Here is a 21,628-nt window from a genome sequence, read left to right on the forward strand (position 1 = left end):
TGAAAATGAATGAACGAAAAGACGGACGAGTAAGGTAAGAAAGAAGGCATAGGTCCAAACCGCATTTGAAAATATACATTTCTGCTTCAGGTCGTACGAGCTGCTCAGATTTGTTTTGTAGCATTTGATAACTGGTGGTAACTTAAAGCACAGTCTCATATTGTCGGACCAAAGTGTCCGGTAAAATGCCCTGGATGCAACCACTTCTTGGCGCCACCAAGTCAAAAACTCTGGTACGATTTCTAGATCTGGAAAGAGAGCACTTTAGCAGTTTCGTAAGAATATTTCATGGCTAACTTTCCTGATTTAATCATAAATCAGATCAACAAAGCAACCTAATAAACCCATTGCATCTTGGCTGTGCTTCATGATTGGCGCATTACATCTTTAGTTTATGATTCTTGGAGATGTTCTACTGTAGAAGGTTCGAAATTGCCACAAGCCTCGAGCTATTTAGCTCCTAGATGTTAGCCGAGGGAGCCTGTTTAGCTTGAACCCAACAGCTACCACAAACTACATGTGACTCCCCAGGCAAGTGTGCTATACAAACATAGCTATGTGATATGAACTGGACATCCCTAAAGGTCTTTTAAAAGATATTGTAGAATATGTAATTGACACAAAGTTAGAGTTTGCATCTTGTGCAAATGTTAGATCCACTTATGCTATGAACCGGATCCGTTTTCCCCAGTAGCTCCTGCCTAACAGATGATGTCCTATACCCAGTAGCTGCTTTTTCTCCTGGTCAACAAATCCTAATTTCAATCCCTGCTGTATGTATTTCTACCAATCGTGCCCAGTCTGATAGCCTCACATTGGGGTCAGACACACAATGACAGCAATGTGGTGGCCAATCTAGGGCTAGTGGATGTATTTGACCCAAACAAGGCCACTGTAGAGACCTTGTGACATCAAAGTCTCACAGAGCGCAATCAATGGGAATGTGTCATGCCCTCCATGCAGCGCAGCCTGAAGCAGAAGAAGGATGCACTTCTGAATAGTTTCCCAATCCCCCTTGCCTATTTGTAGCTTGCTCTCTAAAACCACTCCCGATGCTGGCTGACTGCACGGCCATGCTCCAGTGCTGCTCAATGTCTGTGGCAACTTACCTGTGTGCACTCCCTGCATGAAGGCAGTGTCATGCACATCCTCACCACCCCTCCCCAAATTACATGAAGCCTACCGGACACTTTCTGCACCTACTACTTATCTCCTTTACTCCCTATATTGGTCCGCTATCACTCGCTACATTCCATCCCCCAAACTGTAGCAGAACAGGCTATCTATGCCCGCACCCCAAACACAGGGGCTGTCACGGCACTGTGTATTGATGATTATAGGCACCAAATGATAATTATTAGACAACCCGACCCGGTATCAACCGGGGTGTGTGTATAGCCAATGCATGGTTGTGCACCTCTTTGTGCATCTGTGCATGCAGGTCCCTGTGCATGTTTGTGTTTGCATATACTCGTGAGAGCGTGTGCGTGTGGCACATGTTGAGTGCATGTAAGAGATTGCACATCCTTATGTTTGTGAGAGTGCATGTGAGGTTTACACATACCTGTTTGGTTATGCTTGTGCACATGAATATTTGTGTGTGTGAATGTGTGTGGGCGAGTATGGGGCAGAAGTACATGTGTGAGTGAGTGTGTGCGTGCGCACACACACACTCAGGCTTTTATGTGGGGGGAATACATGACCATACCTCAGCAGTGATAGGAGTACTAGAATATATGGAGGAATTACTTGGGCATGCAATGTTAATTATTGGCATATAAGTACTGAGGTATATGATAGATCATATTTAAGTGGTTGGGCCTGTGGGTGGGGCGGAATTACGTGTGCATGGATTTAGGTCTCAATGCATGTGTGCCAGTAGACATTTGTATGGCTGGACGTTTGTGTGGCCGCAATTATGTGTTAGATTATGTATGCATGTATTTGTGAGAGTGTATAGGTGTGGGAGCTTGTGTGTATGTGATGTATGATGTCACGTGTGAATGTCATTGTGTATGTTTGAGAATGTGTGGGTGGTGTGTGCTTTGTAGGTATGTGCCCAGTTATAAATGTGTCTCTCTAATTGTATAAATTTACATTGGCATGTGTGGCCATGTAGGAGGGCCTGCTTATACGTATCTGTGACTACGGCGCGCATGTTTATGGTTTTGCATGTGTATGGCTGCCGTACAGAATGTGGGCATCATTACAATACACAGAATGTGAGGGAACTAACCGAGCATATGATGTGAATGCCTCGTCATACTGTAGGACGTCAATACCTGACACGAGGAGAGCACTGGGACATACAAAGTCATAGGAAAGAGAGCCTGGGTGAAAGGTGCTGTTCATGGACCTACACATGGCACTTACCGACATATAATGGTGCCGGTAGCAAGCATATGAAGGGCAGCGCTGCCAGTGCATGTGGTGCCACTACTTCCCTTGTGGTGGGGAGAATCCAGCTATTTGATGGCAATACATAGCATATTGTGCGAGTACTAGACATGACATTGATTATAGTCATTGATCATAAACAAATATATCTCTACATATTATGCACTCCCTACACAACAACACGGATACATCATTTTATGCGACACTCCACCCGTACATAAATTCGGTTGTACAACCACACATATACAAAAAAAGACATTCTAAACCACACATAAATCCACACTCTCCCAATAACAGCAACTGTATACAAAGCATACATTTAAAACACGCCAGAGCAACTTGCTTTGCTAATGCCTGTTTCAAAGTGCTTGATAGTGCGTTCAAACCGTTCCCAATCGCTGCCATTTTCGGAAGATGAGTGAACAAAAAGATGAGTAATTGGCCAATCTACACACCATTTCTGTCAAATGGGGAGATTAGGGTTAAATCCAAATATCTCGGTTCCAACAGGGTTAATTTAACAAACCACTACAACCTGAGAGTGTGTTAGGGAAAAGAGCAGAATTTAAAAAAACGTTTTAAAGACAAAAAGCAGAGGTCGGAAGACAAGAGACCACTGTCACCTTTCCGAGAAGCGTGGATTACTGGCGCACTGGGAAGTAATTGTGAGTGGCCACTTGGTTTTATCGAGACTTGGATTGGACATGTCACGGTAACGTACACGGGAGAGGACGTGGGGGCGTTTCAGTTGTCAGCTTTGGAAGGAACACATCCCGAGAGCAGAGTTTGAATCCTGGGATCCGAGCAGATCCTTTTGGTTGACGCTGGGCTAATCGATTCCGCCACATTTTTCTTGATTGTGAGATGTCTAGTTCTGCTCAATGTACACGTCCCCACTAACCTCTTCCCTCCCCCACACGTTGAGCTCAATAACCCTGTCTCAGAAGGATCCCCCCCCGCTACCCGTACTGAGATGATCCAAAATCGCCCCACTTTTACTTGGCGCTAGGTTCGTGCTACATCAAATAGAAAGACAGCAGGTAAATAAAGCGATCGTGCACCTGCCGTTGGCAAAGGTGTGATACGTCATAGAGGCGCGCGCTTTCAGAGAAGACGGCGATACAAACAAAATAGTATAGCTTACCACGGGCTGGAACGCTGGGCCTCGCTGCCCCGGAGCCGGGCTGATGAGCTGTCGCCGCGCGAGCAACCATAAGCAAACCGCACAGGATGTATCTCCGCTGCCACGGGCTGCCGCTCTCCAGCCCTGTCCTGGCAGGAGCCCAAAGGGGAACCGTCCCCGTCACAGACCCACGCTGTCCCCAACACAATGCCTCCCTGTGCATGCATGTGCGGGCCCGGGGGAGTGTTGGTTATGTTCTTTTCTTTTTAACCATTTCAAACCAAAAAAAAACAGACTTCCTGCTCAGCGCACTATTTCCTGAAAGTCTAAGACGGTTGATGATTGACAAGAATCGCTTCAGAAATAGAGAGAGACGACGATTGGTGTAACCAAGCCTGGGCTGACCCTGCCCGCTTCACGCTAATTCGGTGACAAGGGAATTTAGTGTGATCTTACGGAGGAATTCACCGTCCATCGCTGCCACCCTGTCCCCGTGAGGGACATCTTCAGTCAACCCAGCACGTCCACACAACAGCGCTCTGCGATTTGGGGTTGGCACAAGGAGATTCGGCCCACTTGCCAACTATGTTTATTTGAAGAGGACGCATCCACTAAACGGGGAACTAGAATACTGCACAAGGAAACGCACTCAATAAAAGTTAGCTGCAGACAAACCTCTACGAACAATACACCCATGGCACCCCCCCCCCTCCTACGTGAGATTAGCGCTACACCTGTTCGAATCCCGGCAGGGTTTGGCTCTTCATCCTTTGGAGGATAATACATAGAGGGCCATGAATTTGGTTAAGTATAACAGCTATCTCATGGGAGCATCTGGAGCGCTACATTAAAACCCGATATTACATCTTAACTTGCTTTTTAGCCATAAGCAGATGCTGGGATTCGTAGGACCATATTTATAATCGGAAAAGCAAAACTGCAATTAAACCCTCTGCATTGTCCACAAGGCTTTCTGGGGCCTGGCTCTAAAATACCTTCAGCTATCCCTCTGCAAATACCTCCCCTCTCAAGCTCTTCGCTCCACTACCTCTAACTCCCTCAGGGTCAGTCGTTTTTCAAAGAAACAAGCTGGGGGTAGATCTCGGTCTTCGGCTGGGGCCTCCATCTGGAACAGCCTCCCTGCCTCCCTGAAACTTGAGGAGAATCATCTTCGGTTCCCAAAGCACCTCAAGACCTTCCTCTTTACTTCTGCCTTCGCTCCCCCTCTCCCCTGCTGTTCTGTTCTCTCTTGGCACCATGCACCTGGCCACCCTCTGTCCTCCGGACCCAGGTACCTGCTCACCCTGCCACCCTCCCGCACTGCCTCCGGGCCACCCCTTGCACTGGGGTCTGTATCTGTACCTATACAGCCCGCCCCCTTTTTCTTCCTGCACTTATTTAGACCTACCCTATCTGCTGCCTTAGACCTAGCACTTGCCAATTGCTGGCTGCACTACCACTGTGTGTTGCCTTTATTATTTATTTATTTATTTATTATTATTTATCTGTTTCTCCACTTTACACTTCTCCCCCTGCCATGCACTTTTCCCCTCCCCCATGCACTTGCGCATTCCCAATATCACTGGGCCTAGTAAGATAGTTGTTTTGTTCTCCCCTGTTCCCCTCCCTTGCCTTGTCGCTCTCTGAAACACTTGTGTTGGAGCGCAATAGAAATAAAATATTAATATCAATGTACTGTGTAAAGCCGGGGGAATGGGTCACATTGGGCCAGATGTAATGTTGTGTAAAGGTGTGAATAGAACTCCAGGTAGCCGCTTTGCAAAAGGCATCTAGGGAAATATTTGCAATGAAAGCCATAGCAGTGTTTTGCTTTTCTGCCTGTGGGGTAAAATATAGCTCCTGAATGACAGAAATAAAAAGGCCATAGTGGTGGAGTCCCATTGAAGTTTAAAGCCAGCACAGAAATGGTGATGTCAGACATGAGGCCTATTGAACTAAAGACAGGCCTAAATCTAAAATGAAGGAGGCATATGCTGGGAGGTTCAAAAGTGCGAAGATATGCGCAAAGCATTTCAGCAAAGAAAGAGAAAGACATGTGGCTGAAAATGCGGTTTTACTAAATGAAAAGTTACACTTTTAACTTAAAGACACAGATAGCAGCGTATACATTATCTTCAATGCATTACCAGATTGTGATCCAGAAATCTCAAGTGAAACCAAGCTTATTGCAATTATAAGAAATAAAAGAACTTGCTTTTTCCTCATCCCAATGACAGTATGCAAAGAGAAGTGCCCACTTGGTTTCAAGGTGAACATGGTGTTCTCATATAACGCCCTGTGTATGGACAATCCAGAAATGATAATCATGTCTTTGGCAACTGTGAGATTAAAAGAAAGACATTACCATGCATATAAGGCCTGGATGCCTTATAAAATGCTTCATGTAAAATGTATTATGCGTGAGTTTAAAAGCCGTTTCTTGCAGAATTGTACATGCAGAGGGGCATTTCTACTGAAATGACAATTTAACCTAAAGGACCTTTCCTCTTATTGTCCCAGAAAGGGAGGTGTGGTTTGTCAACAATCAATCAGGGCCATTGCTTAAAATTCAAAGAAATACACTGCCATTGATGCAAACCATGGTGGAAATAGATAAAGCCCTACCTGATTTTCAGCAGAAGTAACCTTGAGGTCACAACTCCCACAACATTTGCATCAAAGCTATAGCAAGGACCATTGGGAGGCCAAGGAGGGATAGGCTAAGATTAACATGAGCCAGCATCTGGCTGGTCACATGTTAGAGAAACAAATGGGGGGCTAAAGTGAGCGAGGCCTATGAAGCTGGGGTTTAATTAATAGAAAAATACATTTTATTGCATACAAAGGGCAGCGGATATGCCACAATGCTCATTCCAGACTTTTATTAAAGGTGACAGTAATCCCCTTTGTACCATGCCAAAACCATTTTTGCATGATAAACGTAACGGAAGTTGTTAAGGAAAATTTGATTCGGACCTTCCCATGATGCAGAGAGATTTGAAAGTTAGTGTGAGGGTGAAGGACAAAATTAACATGGGAACTATGAAGTGTCATATTTTTCACTAATGCAGCTCCTGAGTAAACAAAGAAAAATGGTACCTCTGAACAAGAAGGGCATGCTGACTTCAGATTACCATCATCTGATTTGACTTAAAATGTAGTTTTGAAAAATATATCCATACATGTAAAGATTTGAAAAATTAGGGTACTTGCCATGTTGACAGATTTTCAGAGTTTAAACATGCTAAACCCACATGTCAGTTTGGGATGACAAAGCTTTCTCCTCCCTCAGCTTTCCTAACTCACACCCCTCAACTCCTTGTCCTATTAGCACACAGGTGGGAGGAGGGTGGAGAGAACCAACCAATCCCTTCTGCAGGAATCATGACAAGTTTGTGATGTAATTTGCCCTTTCAGTAGAGCAGTTTGCATCAGAACTGAGCTTTTTCACTTTATTCCGGGATGTAACCTGCTGATGAACCCTTTGAGAAACACCCAAGCAGAGAGGCCCCAAATCGTGCATTGGAGACAGGGACCAGGAGACATAGAAACTGACTGGCACCCCTTGGAGGAGCCAGTGGGGACTATCCTTGACTGATGCCCTTGCTGTGCCAGAGGTGCCCTGCTATTCCCTGATGCCCACTACAAGGGCTCTCCTGTAACTAAAACTATTACAAAGCCATAGACTTGGTAGGCCCTGCATTTTGAAGTATTGTTTTAGTTATTTCCCCATAGCAAAATACCCTGTCTGTGTAGATCCTTAGAATATTTAATTAAAGTAAATCAATTATTCCCCTATAGAAATCACGGGATGTTTTGTTAGCATTCAAAACTAACGCGCTCCTCCCAGTGTGTTTCGAGCCGGTACAGACAAAGATTTGATTGACTACTTGTAAGAAAACACCTGACTTCTAGACTGAAAAGAGGGGGGGGGGGTCCTGAGGCCAAAATAATGAATTCCCAAAACCCTTTTTCCAAGTGAGTGTGTAGGGTCCAAAAAAAATTCCCCATTGATCCCCTTCATTTTAGATTAGAATTGTGAAGCCTTGTATTTCCTTTGCCTGGGTGCTGGGAAAAATGAAATTGCCCCTTTTTGTTCCCATTGTGCTCTGACCCAAACCACAAAGCCCTGCCTGTTCCTTTTAGGTGTGGCTAAAGAAATGTTCACATTGTTTTTATTTCCCTCATATTGCCTCTGTAGCATTAAGTGCAAAACAATGTTTCCCCTTGATCTCAGTTTCAAAGAGTGCATTTTTCTATCAGAACCCAACACTATTTTCCCATTGTGTTCCCATTGTTTTCCCACTCTCTGCCACTTGCCTTCAATTCAGAGGGTTCAAGTCTTATTGATGTTTGGAGGGTGGGGGTTGCTGGGAGAAAAAGTATTATAGTCAAATCAGCAATCACTGTGCGCCTTTAATTACTCTTTTTCTGTATTGGTGAGTGATTTGAAAAGAAAAGCTGCAGGAAATTGTGACTGCATATCTAAGTATTATCTCTGTGTTGGTGCTATTACGGAAGCCATTTTTGTTCTTGTGTTGCCACATCATTGGTGGTTGATGTTGGTCTGATTGTCCAATTTGGTTTAAATAAATTAATAAATCTATATTCTTACTACACATTGGCCTGGTTCCTAGTCCATTGTGGCACCAGGAATTTGTTAGGATTGGATGCCAGACAGGTTGAGGCCTTACCAAAATGAATCTTAACATAATAATAGTGCTTTGTTGTGCTCCACCTTGATTGGGGAGAAAGGAACTCCCTGAGTTGAGTCGACTACAAAATAAACCACAAAAAGCTGGGGGCTTGTCAAGGATTGGCAAAGAGTTTTCACTTGTGACAGTGCAGTATCAGCAGACTATTCATTTGGGTGTAATTGCATTGCAGTGGATGGAAAATTGTGCTGCATTGTGAAGGCGCAATTCTGACCTGTACCCTGGGTTTCAGGGTGGTGCATAGATGGAACAGTGTTGATTTGAGTTGTCATAGTGAGCAGAAACTAAGCAGGAACGGGGTTGAGATTTTTGCCCTTGCATAGAGAAAATATTAAGTGTAGAAAACATTTCAGAAAGCGCACCGTAGAAATAAATATGGCCAAGAAGCACCTTCTATCCCAATTGGTTATTAAAAGGTGAATGGGTAGAACAGCAGCATGAAATGTGGCAAGCTAGAATGATGCAGGAGGTTGCAAATGTTTTTTTTTTAAATAAAATATTTTTTATTGTTTTATAGGTACAAACAAAACACAACCAAGATAGATAATTAACCCTTAGTCACTACTTTTAAACACACAGGTATACACTTCTTCCCGGTCTCTGGCTTATCTTCGCATGCATTATATAGTTCTTACATCTAATAGATCTTGAGTTCGTTTCGATCACTTATATCAGTTCATTGCTTAGCATTCAGTGTTTCTATGGCTCTTCTTTATTAGCCTTCAGTTGTCCTCCCATCTTTGCCATATCTTGGCTGCTTTCTCTGGGCACCCCCTTGTAGTATACACTCTCACTTCCATTGGCACGCACATGTCTACATCCGTTACCCATTTGTTGTACCGCGGTGGTGTGGGTGAGCCCCACAATTGAGCAATATTTCTTTTTGCAAGACTTGTGGTTGTTGCGAACATGAGTTTTTCAAATCTTGACAGCTCTATATCCGCATCTATCCCCAGTATCAGGAGTTTGGGATCCATCGAAATTTTGCGGCCAAGTACTGTTGATAGTCTATCGCAGCATTGTTGCCAAAAGTCTTGTATCTGCGGACATTCCCATAAAGTGTGGAAGAAGGTTCCTCTCAGGTGGTGGCATCTTAGACAGTTGGGGTCCGTCGCCCTTCCCCATTGGTGCAGGGTCTCTCCGGGATAGTATATCCTATGTAGGATTTTTAGCTGGATCAGCCTAATTCTGGCTGAGATTGCTGATTCTCGGGGGTACATAAGAGCCACTGTCCAGTCCTCTGCTTGTATTTGACCCACATCTCTTTCCCATTTCTCTTTGAGCCCTATGAGCTTCTTCGTGGAAAACGAGTTGTTGGCGTTGTACATTGTAGATGTTACTTTGTGATCAATTCGATCCATCACGATGTTTCTCTCGATCGGGGTGCATTCTGGCACATTTGGGATGTCTGTTTCGCTCGCTGTGAGTGCATGTCTTATCTGCAGGTAGTGGAAGTGCTCTGTGATGGGGAGATTAAATTCATCTCTCAGGACTTGAAATGTCTTGATTTCTCCATCCCGTACCATGTCTTCCAATGTCTTTATCCCCGTCTCCTCCCAGGTTACCCACTTGGGAATATATTTAAGTTCTGGGAGATGTTTGTTATACCACAAGGGTTGTTTCAATGTGACTTTCCCTTCCCATCCCAGGTATCTATGTGTATCTATCCATATCTGCGTTCTTTGAGCAATCATTGTAGGTGTGGCTTGTCGTGTTTTCTTTCGATAGAGGCTTTCTAGCAGGGTGATCCCATGGTCCCCCCGGGTGTCTACTCTATTATGCGCTAGGGCTTGGCAAGAACTTGGTAAGACCCATTGATTCTTGAAACCCGGCCACTTTTTTTCTGGGTCTCTGTTTTGGTCCCTGCTAGGATCAATGTTGGAAGGACCAAGTTTTCACATTGTATTGGGGTTCGGAGGTCTAGTCATACGCTGACCTTACCAGGAGACTGTGGGTTACTCCTTGGATCCGGGTTTTATACATTAGGCACAATCAGCAGTTTCTTGTGACCACTTGATTTCCATTCAGATAAGTCTATAGTTTATAGAATGTGGTCTGGTGTCTGCAATCGAGCTTGTAGGCACATTTAGCTCAGGGAATTGCCATTACACTGCTCTAAACAGTGACTCTATACACGTGATATTGAGTTGCCAGAGATTATTAATTTGAGAAGCGTCTCAAGACTCAACATGCTTTCAGTCAGGAAATGCTCTGCGACGAGATATAATCTACGTAATCAGAAGAGCGGAACTCCGACAATAAAAACAAATAGAAGAAAAGGACCCAAAGAAGCACCTGTGGAGAAAGGAGCCATCACTGAATTTTTCTCGCTCCTCGACACCACTAATACTACAATACCAATACTCCCTGTGGAAAAATCTACGGGGGGCTCCTGTATGAATACTTCCACGGAGGTACTTGGTGAAAGTGTAATAGATAACAACTCGTTATTGGACCTGTGTTTATCTATGCAGAGATCTATGACTCCTTACCCAGGAAGCAATCCGGCTATCCAGAATGATAGCTACCAACATCTGCCTACTCACACACAGCGTGAAACATATAATAGTCTATCTGCCTCTCCAAACTTGGATGTACATCTGGAATCATCAGAACCTGATTGCAGTAGGGATCAAGGAGAAAGTCAAATAACCTTGGGTGACTTGCAATCTATGGTTGCATCCCTGCAATTTGCTTTAAACATCCTACTAAAGATGTGTGGGAGGATATTGGAAGTCACTCTTACTTTACCATCAGGAAATACAGCAAATAACAGTAATATGGATCCGCCTCACAAGGAAGAGAAGACCATCTCGCCAGACTGCCCGGAGACCGAAGACATCGACTCAAACACCACAACAAATGTGGATGTTTTCTACTCACGAAAACAGCGACGACTGGTTAAAAGAGCCCTTGCGAGGAAAAAGCGCCAAATGGCAACCTTAAGACCACCGGACACAGTGGAGCAGGAAGAAGAAATCTCCACTCCTACCAAAGTCAGCACCCCTAAACAAGACAAGAAAAAATCTAAACGCATGGCACCTTGAGTGAATAAAGGCATGGCTAGCAGGGAGAGCAAACTGACTAGTTGGCTCATTCCCGAGAAGAGCACCATCAATAATTCAGTTGAGGAGATTGACTCTAATAAAAGTATTATTGCACTTCAAGCGGAGGAGAGAGATTCAGATCATTCATCATGTTTTGATGAGCTGATACGTACCAATCAATCCAGCTCGAACAGATATAGTATCTGCGCCATTAGGGGAACTCCCAAATGACGATAAAGGTAATAATATACCATATCAAGGTGGAAGGATATGTATTATGAAAAACCTGTACCAAAACAGCGATCATGATTGGCTCTCTAGATCGGCGCTGATGACTAGACTGTATTCTATACCACAGCTTAGAGTGCTGAGATCAGAAGACTTTGACTATGTGGAGCCCTTGAAAGCGAAGAATTCTAATACCTCGGCACTACACTGTACATTTTTAGCGACTGCCAACCTGATTCGCAGCTTCAAAGCAAGTCTGTGGGAAGTGGATATTGAAGTAGACGCCGACCCGAACACAATCGATTCACAATGGCCAATACATATACCAAGCACCAAAGCTGTTGAAACTATAGTTCCGAAATTACCTGAAGGCAACACAGTACAACTAGCTGATGTGCAGAATGTCCTTAAATGGCTTGCCAAGTCCCTACCAACGCTTTCCTTAACCCAATGAGATCAAAGTTTAATTACATGGAACTGTCGGGGATTTAGCCACTTATTATCGGCAGTGGGCTCATCTTCTTTGCTAGTAGGGAAAACATGCATCTGTCTACAGGAGACGTGGCTCACCACTCGGGCCCTTCTCAATGGCTATTCAATTCATCAGGAATTAGCCAAAAAGGGTCCCAAGGGAAGACTTATGGGGGCCTTATAACTGGAATCATACACCCATTAAAATCCTCGAGGATCCACTCGAATTTAGGCGAATTTGTACTAGCTGTTGAGATGGAACTCTCTGGTAAAGATAAAGTGGAGAAGATGTTAGTGATCAACCTCTACAATCCACCTGAATCTCCATACAGAGAACTCATCCGGGAAGCTTGCCATTCTCTGCTGATTGATTGGATGGTCGATTCTGACCACAATCTGGTAACAATCGTAGGTGACTTCAACTGCCATATTATGGGACCGATGAGTAAGACTAATAATCCTTTGTTGAAGAACATTGGCATGATGTGGCACAAGGAGGCGAACGCGGAGGGACTGCCGTGGTTCCTTTTTTTCAACGCTTGGGATTTTGAAATCTTGAATGGTAGAACTCCTAGTGACTATCCAGGTCAATCTACATGGAGAAATACCAGAGCCTGTAGTACTCTAGATTACATCTTTGTAAGTCCCTCAATGGCTAATCTGACTGCGGATATGAAGGTCAGTGACAATGATTGGAGCGACCATTCCTCCCTATTGTTAACATTTAATTTTGTTCGTCAACATACTTGCCCTCGACCGATTGGCGATTTGAGAACGAACCACACTTCTTCAAATATTCGCTGGTCAGATAAAAATATCACAAAAGCCGTGGAAGCTATGAATGAAATGACAGCTATAGGCCATGCTGCCCTTCTCAGTATGTCCGGCAATGATATTGAAAAGTGGATAACTTCCTTCTCACACAACCACGCCGCTGTGAATATTAACATAATCGCCCCTGATGCCAAAATAACTAACACATTTGATGTTGAAATCAGAGATGCTAAAAGAATTTTAAGAGCAAAACTCAAGATGTTACATAAAAACTCTACCACCTGGGATAGCTACCTGATTTCCAGTAAGAAATGCAAAAATGCCTTAAGATCTTGGCTTAGACAAAAACGCTATGCGTTTAAATTAGCTAAATGGCAAAAGACAGTTCAAATATTATGCACAGGAAACTCCCGCTCTATATGGAGTTTACTGAGTAAGGCCAGAGGCGAAACGTTTAGTAGTCTTAACAATCCTATCGACAAGGGCCACTGGGAGGAATTTCTGAGAAGTCGCAATAACCAGTCACCTGGTTTGTCTATGGTGACGACGACGGTCTGGAACAGCCCCGCTCCTCCTTTCAAGGTGTCGGTCGATTCACTGATAATCATGTTTAAAAAACTTAAATCATCCAGAGCGCCTGGGCCCAATGGCCTAGCAAATGTTATACTAAAAAGCAATCCTGAATATTGGGCAGAGGTTCTGAAAACACTGTTTGAAAAAACTTTGAAAGATGGTCTTATACCGGACTCATGGCGAACAGCAACCTTGGTCCCCATATACAAGAGGGGAAGTCGTACAGACCCCTTAAACTATCGTTTATTATCTATGTTGGATTCCACGGGCAAATTATTTGCGACATATTTACTTCAAGAGCTCCATATATGGATGGACAGAGAAAAGATCTTGGATCAATTCCAATGTGGTTTCAGGAGTGGATATTCTACGGTGCACAACTTGACCATAATGGATATACTTCGTAACAAGGCCAGATCTCCCGGCAGTCCACCACTATATATATTATTCATTGATTTTAAGGCTGCCTTCGATCTAGTGCCGAGAGACTTGTTGTGGACCAAATTAGAAAACCTAGGATGCCCAAAGGGAATACTATATTACCTTAAACAGCTACATTGGGATACTACAGTCTTTTTAAAATTAGACGGGTAATATGACAAATAAGATCGATCAATCTCGAGGCGTAAAGCAAGGCTGTGTGACAGCACCAACACTATATAATCTCTTTGTTCATGATATTCCAAAAGCCTTATCTGAAGTCCATAACTGTCCACCTAAGATTGGCCCCGCTCACTGTCCAGTTCTAGCCTATGCGGACGACTTAGTCATTATGGACCATACAATCAAAGGTCTTCGAAACTCTGCAGAGGCACTATGGAGCTACGCCAATAGAAATTAGAAACCCTGCAGCTCATGGACTTGGGGTGGCTCCAGACATTAGAAGGAAAATTCTGGAAGAAATTATTTGGCCTCCCAAATTGTATACCAATGTCTATCCTAAGACTTGAATTGGGCCTGATATCGTTAAAAGCGCAAGTCCTTAGAAAAAGAGCTGAACTTTATTTAAAGATGTCACCATCTACAGAAAACCTTCTCCTGAATACATTGTACAATGAAATTAATAAATCTTCTTCATTCCCTCTCATGAAAAAACAAATGGAGGAATATCTGGAAAAGATTGGCTGGTCAAATAGGCTCAATGACATTCGAACCTCTACTTTGTGTGCCTTATCTAAAAAATCTGAACTAGATGATTGGATTGAAAACTATGCACACTTGGAAGAGTTGAAACGTTATAAATTTGTCCAACATATGAGATACACTTTTAAGAAACCTGCTCCCTATCTATCTCTGTGCCTCTCCCCGCGGTTAAGATGATTTATTCTATTGTTGCGGATGGACCAACTCCCGGTATTGGCTATTAGCGGGATTATGAGTAATCTTACCAAGATAGAATGATCCTGCCGGTTATGCATGAACAATATGGTGACTGAATCAGGTAAACATGTATTAACCAGATGTCCGGCCATGCTAAAAACCTATGCAACTTGTTATGGGGACTTCGTCCACCATTTGGACCACATCTGCAGTGAAGACTTTTGGTTTAGGGCGCTTAATGGTTCAGGAATGAAGCTCTATATTGCTTTATATAACGTATGGCTAACAATTGAAAAATTATTAGAAATAGCTATATAGAGATATTCTACCTATTTTCCATTACTGTGACTATAACTAGTCATACGGTTGTTTGCATTAGTTAAGGTTTATACGAGCTGTTGACATGTAAGCCTTATAATACAGTCTGAATGCCTATTTTACATAATTTACACTGTTATTAGATACATAAAGCATAAATGCTGAAAGAGGGTTTAAATGTAACTCAGTGTAAATCTTACACTCAACATTTTTTCTTTATTATTTTGATATAAGGTCACTTGTTTTAACTTATTTAATCTTGTTAATATTTCTTATTTCATCTCTTTGTTTTTTTTTCATTGATTATATTGTATTAATGATATTATCCTTTTTCTTATCCAAATAGAATTTTACTCTTTAAAGTGTTTAATTGATTTATATGTGAAAAGCTTATGTTAAGCTGTAACACATTAATAAATAAATAAAAATTATGCAGTAACATTGGATCGACATGCAGGATGTCATTCACCACTGACATTTGGGCTGCCCAGTAGTATGTCTGCAGGTGTGGGAGCCCGATTCCTCCTTCCCATATCGAGCGCTGTAGGGTTTTTAGTGCAATTCGGGGGTGCCCTCCTCCCCATAGCAGTCCTCTAAGTGGTTCATCTATTTTGCGAAATTCTATTTTAGGTATATATAGTGGTGCGTTCTGCAAGACGTATAGAAACCGGGGCAGTGCCAACATCTTGAATAAGGCAGCTCTCCCTAGCAGGGTGAGCGGAAGGCTCATCCATTGTCTTACGTCATTTACGAATCTATCCCTCACTGGATGCAGGTTTTTCTCTATATATTGTGTTAGGTCTGTCGTGATTTGTATCCCAAGGTATCAGAACTGCTCTTTCTCTATCTTAAATAGGCAAGTATCTAGGGTTGCTGCATCAAGCCCCTTGATCGGAAACAGCAGGGATTTATCATAGTTTACCCTTAACCCGCTAAAATGTCCATAAGTGTTTAGTATAATCATAATAATGGGACAGGAGACTGCTGGGTCACTTAGGTAGATTAGGAGGTAGTCTGCATATAAGTACACCTTGTCCTCCCAGTTCTGTGCCCAGTGGAACCCCTTCCAATTTAGGGAGTCTCTTAGCATTATTGCTAGTGGTTCAATTGCAAGTGCAAATAACATTGCAGAGAGGGGACATCCTTGTCTAGTACCCTTCCCAAGTGCTATTGTGCGTGAGGACCAGCCATTAACTCTAATTTCTACCATCGGTGCATTGTATAGGAGTTTAACCCAGTTTGTGAAGTGCTCTCCAAATCCTATTCTGCCCATAATGAGCCACAGGGCCTCCCAGTGAACCAAATCAAAGGCCTTCTCAAAATCGATAGTGAGCAATGCTAGTGGGTCCTGTAGGGTGGGTGATTTCTCAATGGCAGCGTGGAGTCTGTGAATGTTCACTCGTGTGGATCTTTGTGGCATAAAGCCGCATTGGTCCGGATGGACCAAGGAGGGTATCATTGTTTGCAATCTGTTGGCCAGTATTTTTGCCAGTATTTTGGCTTCGGTGTTAATGAGAGAGATTGGTCGGTACGAGCTGCATGCATCTGGAGGTTTGCCTTCCTTATGTATCACTACTATGTTAGCTTTCCTTAGGTCTGGTGGTAGTATGCCTTTCTCCTTCGCCTGTAAGAACATTTTAAGCATGTTTGGCGCCACTTCTCCTGTGCCAATTTTTTTCCATAATTCCACTGGAAGGCCATTAGGCCCCGGGGTTTTCCCATTCTGTAGCTGGGAGATGGCAGTCGTCAATTCCTCCTCCGTTATTGCGGCCTCAAGATTCATCCTCTGGGTTTCGTTTAGTGCTGGGATGGTCATTGTGTCCAACATGCTGGGATCTAGTGGGGTCGTCGGCGGGGCATATAGTCTTTCATAGTAGGTTGCAAAGTCCTCTGCGATGCCCGAGTCCGTTGAGGCCCATTCAGTGTTTGTGATGCCTATTCGACGTACCTGTGGGTGGCTCTCTTCTCTCTTTTCCAACCATGCCAGCATCTTGCTGGCTTTGTCTCCCGTTTCATATATCTTTGCACGCATAGTTCTGTGTGCTTGTTTTGCACATGTTAGCGCAACGTTGTGTAGCTTCTTTTGTGCCACTTGTAGGGAGCTTTTGGATCAAACACAGAGGGAGTTGAATCAATTAGAGGAAAAAGCGCAACAGAGCCAAAATGTAGAGTTAAAATCTGAAAACATTATTCAGCAGCTAAAAGATGAGCTAGTGACACAACAGCAATCGAAGTTACAGCGAGATGCTCAATTTTCTGCACTAAAAGGAGAGTATGAAGAAGTTGTTGAAAACCTGAGCGTGAGTCAACACAAATTAAGTGAGCAGGTTGTTCACAATAAAGCCTGCTTAGAGGACATTTTCACATTTCAAACTCAGATTAAACAACTGAAAGCTGAAAATAGCCAGTTAGTCATTAGGGATGTCAATTCCCAGGTGGAATTTGATCAGATGCACCAAGATATGAAAACTCTAAAACAACAGAAAAAGCAGTTGAGGGAAGATAATAACAAATTGAGTAAAGATAATAGTTCCCTGTTTCAGGAAGTGCGTTAGTTGAGGACGGACATGGAGAAAAGTGAGTAATGTTCTCAGGAACGGACTGACACGAGCCTAGAAAATGAAAAGTTAAGGGAACACGTCAGGCAAACAGAGGGTGACACAGAGCAGGCAAAACAGGCCAGAATTGCACAAGAAGAGGTCTAAATATGCCCAGACAATACAAGCCTCACAGAAGGAAAATTAGTCCCTTTGTGAGGACAACAAGAAACTCAAAGACCGAGTATTGACACAAAATAAAGTTCTAGAAGCTACTCAAGCACTGGTAGCAGTGTTGAAAACGTAGGGCTCTATAGACCACCAAGATGTAGGGGCTGAGAAAATCAAATCTGAGAGGAAAGACTCCACCCACCACCCAACTTAAGTTTCTTTCCCAGATACCCTTCAAACCCCAATTTCCAGAACAATGTTCCTCGCACTCCCCATTTTCAGGACAATAGATTCCCAAATGAGAAAGAAGGGAGACCTAGGATGGAGGATTATCAGGGAAACCTCCAATACCCAAACTATTCTGGGGGAAGGGACAGCTACCCTTTCTGGGAACAGCAAGGTATGAATCCAGACCCCCCCCTACCAACCAGAAAGTAGGTCTCAACCGGAGCGACATGTCCAACACTAAACACAAGAACAGGGTCGCATGTTGGGGGCTTAGCAGAGCCCTCAAATGGAAATTGCTGCCCAGAACAACTCAACACTCGAGTCTGGTGCCCCAGAGCAATGACTGGAAGAAACCTCTGACAGCCAACAGGTTTCAGAGGAGGGGGGCTAGGGAAGGAAGATGCAAAGCCCTAGAGGAAGCTTCCTTTCTAACCAGAACAAAACCCCCTGGAAACCTCTGAACCTGAACACAAATTTTCTACCCCCGAAAAGCTGGAACCTAGGGAACAGAGGGTAAATTGGAGAAATCAAGAGCAAAAGAGAACCCACTTTGTGGAGGAAGTCCGCATCAACCCGTTCGAAGGGGAACAATCCCTGGAGGATTCAGGGAAAAGAATCTTCTCTTTCGGGGATGGAGCGATCCCTCCCAAGGAAAAATGGGTCCCAAAAGACCATAACTCAGGCCGGGTAAGAATGGAGATTGACCCAGAGCAACACATTCTTAAACCCCAACAATGTCACACAGATGACCCTGAAAGCAATGGGGGATCCTCCCCCAACAGGTTCGGGTAACTGTCTCCTTGAAAAGGGGGACAGCAAAGAATCAGGGGAAAAAGGGGACTTCCCCATCTCCTTTGTTGCTGGGTGCAAAATCTTATTTACAGATTCCCAGATTCCGACACAGAAAACTTTTCCAAGATCACACAGTGTCGAAGTTCAATATAAAACAATTAACTGCCAAACTGGCACTAAATGCACATTTTCTTTGTTCCCTTGAAGAGGGAGAAGGAAGATTTTATGCCTCCGTCAAGGGACAGGGTCAATGTGCATTATCAGCGTTGGTGGATACTGGATCCCTAGCAACCCTCCTGTCCAAAAAGGCCTTTGACCAACTAAATTCAGGAATGGGGGAGAATCACCAAATTCCCCCTACACCTCTTCCTGGACAACTCCAAAACTTTGATGGGAATGATATTTCCGTTGAAGGGACTGCAGATCTATAGATCAAAATTGGGCGACATAGGGTGAAACACCTGGTGATTGTCGTCACTCCAGAGGGCAAACGTGCACTGGGGAATGACCTCCTTTGAAGGTTATTAGCCCTGATTGACTGTTTGAACAAGGTCCTCTGGACTCCGACTAACCGGCCAATCAAATTAAAACAAAGTACAAATTATGTGAGTTTAAATGGCACATGCCACATGATTGAACAACGGTCCGACAAAATAGAATTCCACTTTAGGAACAATAAAGTCCCAGACATCACTGTCACCTCTGTAGGAGAACAAACTGGTGATGGGCAGGAAACCTTCCCCATTTTTGAAAATTAACCTTCCTCCCAGTTTTAAGTGGCATTTCACACTGGAAGGAAATACTCTAACATTTTATACCAATCCACAATCTGAAGAAAACCCATATCTCATGATAGAAGAGGATGAATAACCAGCTCAACGTTTGACCGACATCCAGAGAAAGGTTGAACAGCTGTTTTTCCCCATTCAGGTAAATGAAGGGGAGGCGGGAGCCTGATCTCGCCAGAGTATGCCTGAATAACGGAAGAAGCTTCATCAGCAAAGCATTATTCAGGAAACTCCCAAACGATCAGACCATTCACCCGTTTAAGTTGATTGATAAGCAGGAAATGGGCCTGGAAACACCAAATTCTAAACATCTCCTGACTAGCAGGTGCATGCAAAAAATGTACGATGCACCCCCGCCAGTTCGCTCAATTGCTGCCGTATGCGGTTGAATTTGAAGTGGGAGAAGAGATCACCACTCCAGGACAGGTGCAACAATTTACAATTCCCCTAAAAACTGAGCGAGGAGAGAACCTCAAAAACAAGGACGCTTATATAAATATGAATTATCAACTCCAACAACAAGGTTTGTATTTACATCCGACACCCCTAGTTGATCTAGAACGTGACACCATTCGAATATTGATGGGTAACAGGGACCCAAGAAGTATCACTTTGGGCGCAGACCCCTTTATTGGAATGGCGGTTGATGCCCAACATTATTCTATTGATTTAGGTAATAAGATTATTGGATCAATTCTAAATGACGATGACATCCCTCCAGTAAAGATTTTCACCCGGCAAGGGGGGGAATTTCTTGGTGTACTCTTCCTACCCTTATGGTGGGGAAGAGGTGACCTGTGACATCAGGAAGGATGAGGTGGTATTTCGAGTAAACAGTGACCTCCCATCCTTGAAACCTCATGTCCAGACCAACACCATAACAGGAGATCTATCTATCCACCCAACTGGAGGATAGAGTCGAAATTGCCAAACCTGATGTCTTTCCAGGCTTTAAGCAGATGGTCGAAGAACAAATTAATCTCACTGATGCCTGTGAGACCAAGGAGCAAAAGCAGAAACAGATGTTTTTGGATTTTCAGGAAATCTTTGCCCTTGATTTGTACGACTGTGGATGCGGAGAGATACATTCAACCTCCATACCTACGGAACCTGAAGTGGCTGCAGTGTTTGTGAAGCAATAATGGTTGCCTCTGGCAAGGTGGCCAAAGGGCAGGAAGAACCTCGTGGCATGACCATTTTGGACCCCGGCCACTTATTCGTGCCAAACGCGGTAAGCGCGGATAACATGGCAAAAAAGGGTTCAGAACACAAGAGAAACGATAGCTGCCACCAGTCCTGTCCGTGACAGACTTGCACAGTTCATAATAAGTCCAGCGAGAGTTTCTAGGGCCTTTGGAATGACTAGAGACCCAAGAGCGCGGTAAAGTAAGTTACAGTGCACTCTTGTTTTATGTTGCACAAAAGCTGCAACATGAGGAAAGGACTAAGGGAAACTAAGTCTCCCAGTACTGACTGTCTTAAGGGCATGTCAGTTTCCCCATAAGAATTCAGCAAAAGCCCAGAGGAGTGCGGCGGAAGGCTGCGCTTCTCTGGCAAAGTCTAGATCAGGGTTTAAAACAGCAGCAAAAAGTTTGGGGGTTGACACATGGAGGGAAAATTACATACAATCATGACATCTTTCCTAACACTCGCCCCTCCCGGACTAAGGACAGGGGGAACTAACCCACCCCTGGATGAGTTTCTTGTTCAGGTCGGTTAAACATTCTGGACAACCCATCAGCATTGCTATGTTGGACACCTGGCCTATGCTCAATAGTGAAGTCAAAGCCTTGTAGACTTATGGACCACCTAAGCAAATTTGGATTCTCTCCCTTCATGTTCATTAGCCACTTTAAGAGCTTATGGTCAGTTTGCACAGTGAAGTGGGTCCCATAGAGGTAGGGCGTCAGCTTCCGTAGGGCCCACACAACAGACAAACATTCTTTCTCTACTGTGGACCATCTGAGCTCTCTGTCCTTAAGATGGCGACTAATGAAGCCAATAGGGTGTTCCTTACCCTTCTCATCTACTTGTGATAGTACAGCTCCTATCCCAGTGTCAGAGGCATCTATCTGCACAATAAAAGGTCTTTGGTAATCAGGGGCCCTGAGAACAGGGGCCTGGCACAAGGAGTCTTTTAAGACAC

At 43.8% G+C, this 21,628-nt stretch overlaps 1 protein-coding gene across 8 annotated transcripts in view; it reads right to left on the minus strand.

The window, feature by feature from the left end:
* ARAP1 (ArfGAP with RhoGAP domain, ankyrin repeat and PH domain 1) overlaps positions 1-21,628 on the minus strand; it is a 2,533,956-nt gene that overhangs the window by 1,712,137 nt on the left and 800,191 nt on the right. Inside the window, exon 1 of one of the 8 annotated variants that reach the window (XM_069640269.1) lies at positions 3,542-3,780. The exons of 6 other annotated variants lie outside the window; for them this stretch is intronic. In XM_069640269.1, coding sequence (XP_069496370.1) covers positions 3,542-3,747 — 206 coding nt within the window. In that variant the 5' untranslated portion in view covers positions 3,748-3,780. Of the gene's footprint in view, positions 1-3,541; positions 3,781-21,628 lie in introns of those variants that run through there. One more of the 8 variants, XM_069640268.1, reaches the window with a different exon arrangement.

This window comes from Ambystoma mexicanum, chromosome 7q (genome assembly GCF_040938575.1).
Source record: "Ambystoma mexicanum isolate Mex_15411 chromosome 7q, UKY_AmexF1_1, whole genome shotgun sequence".
NCBI classification, from domain to species: Eukaryota; Metazoa; Chordata; class Amphibia; order Caudata; family Ambystomatidae; genus Ambystoma; species Ambystoma mexicanum.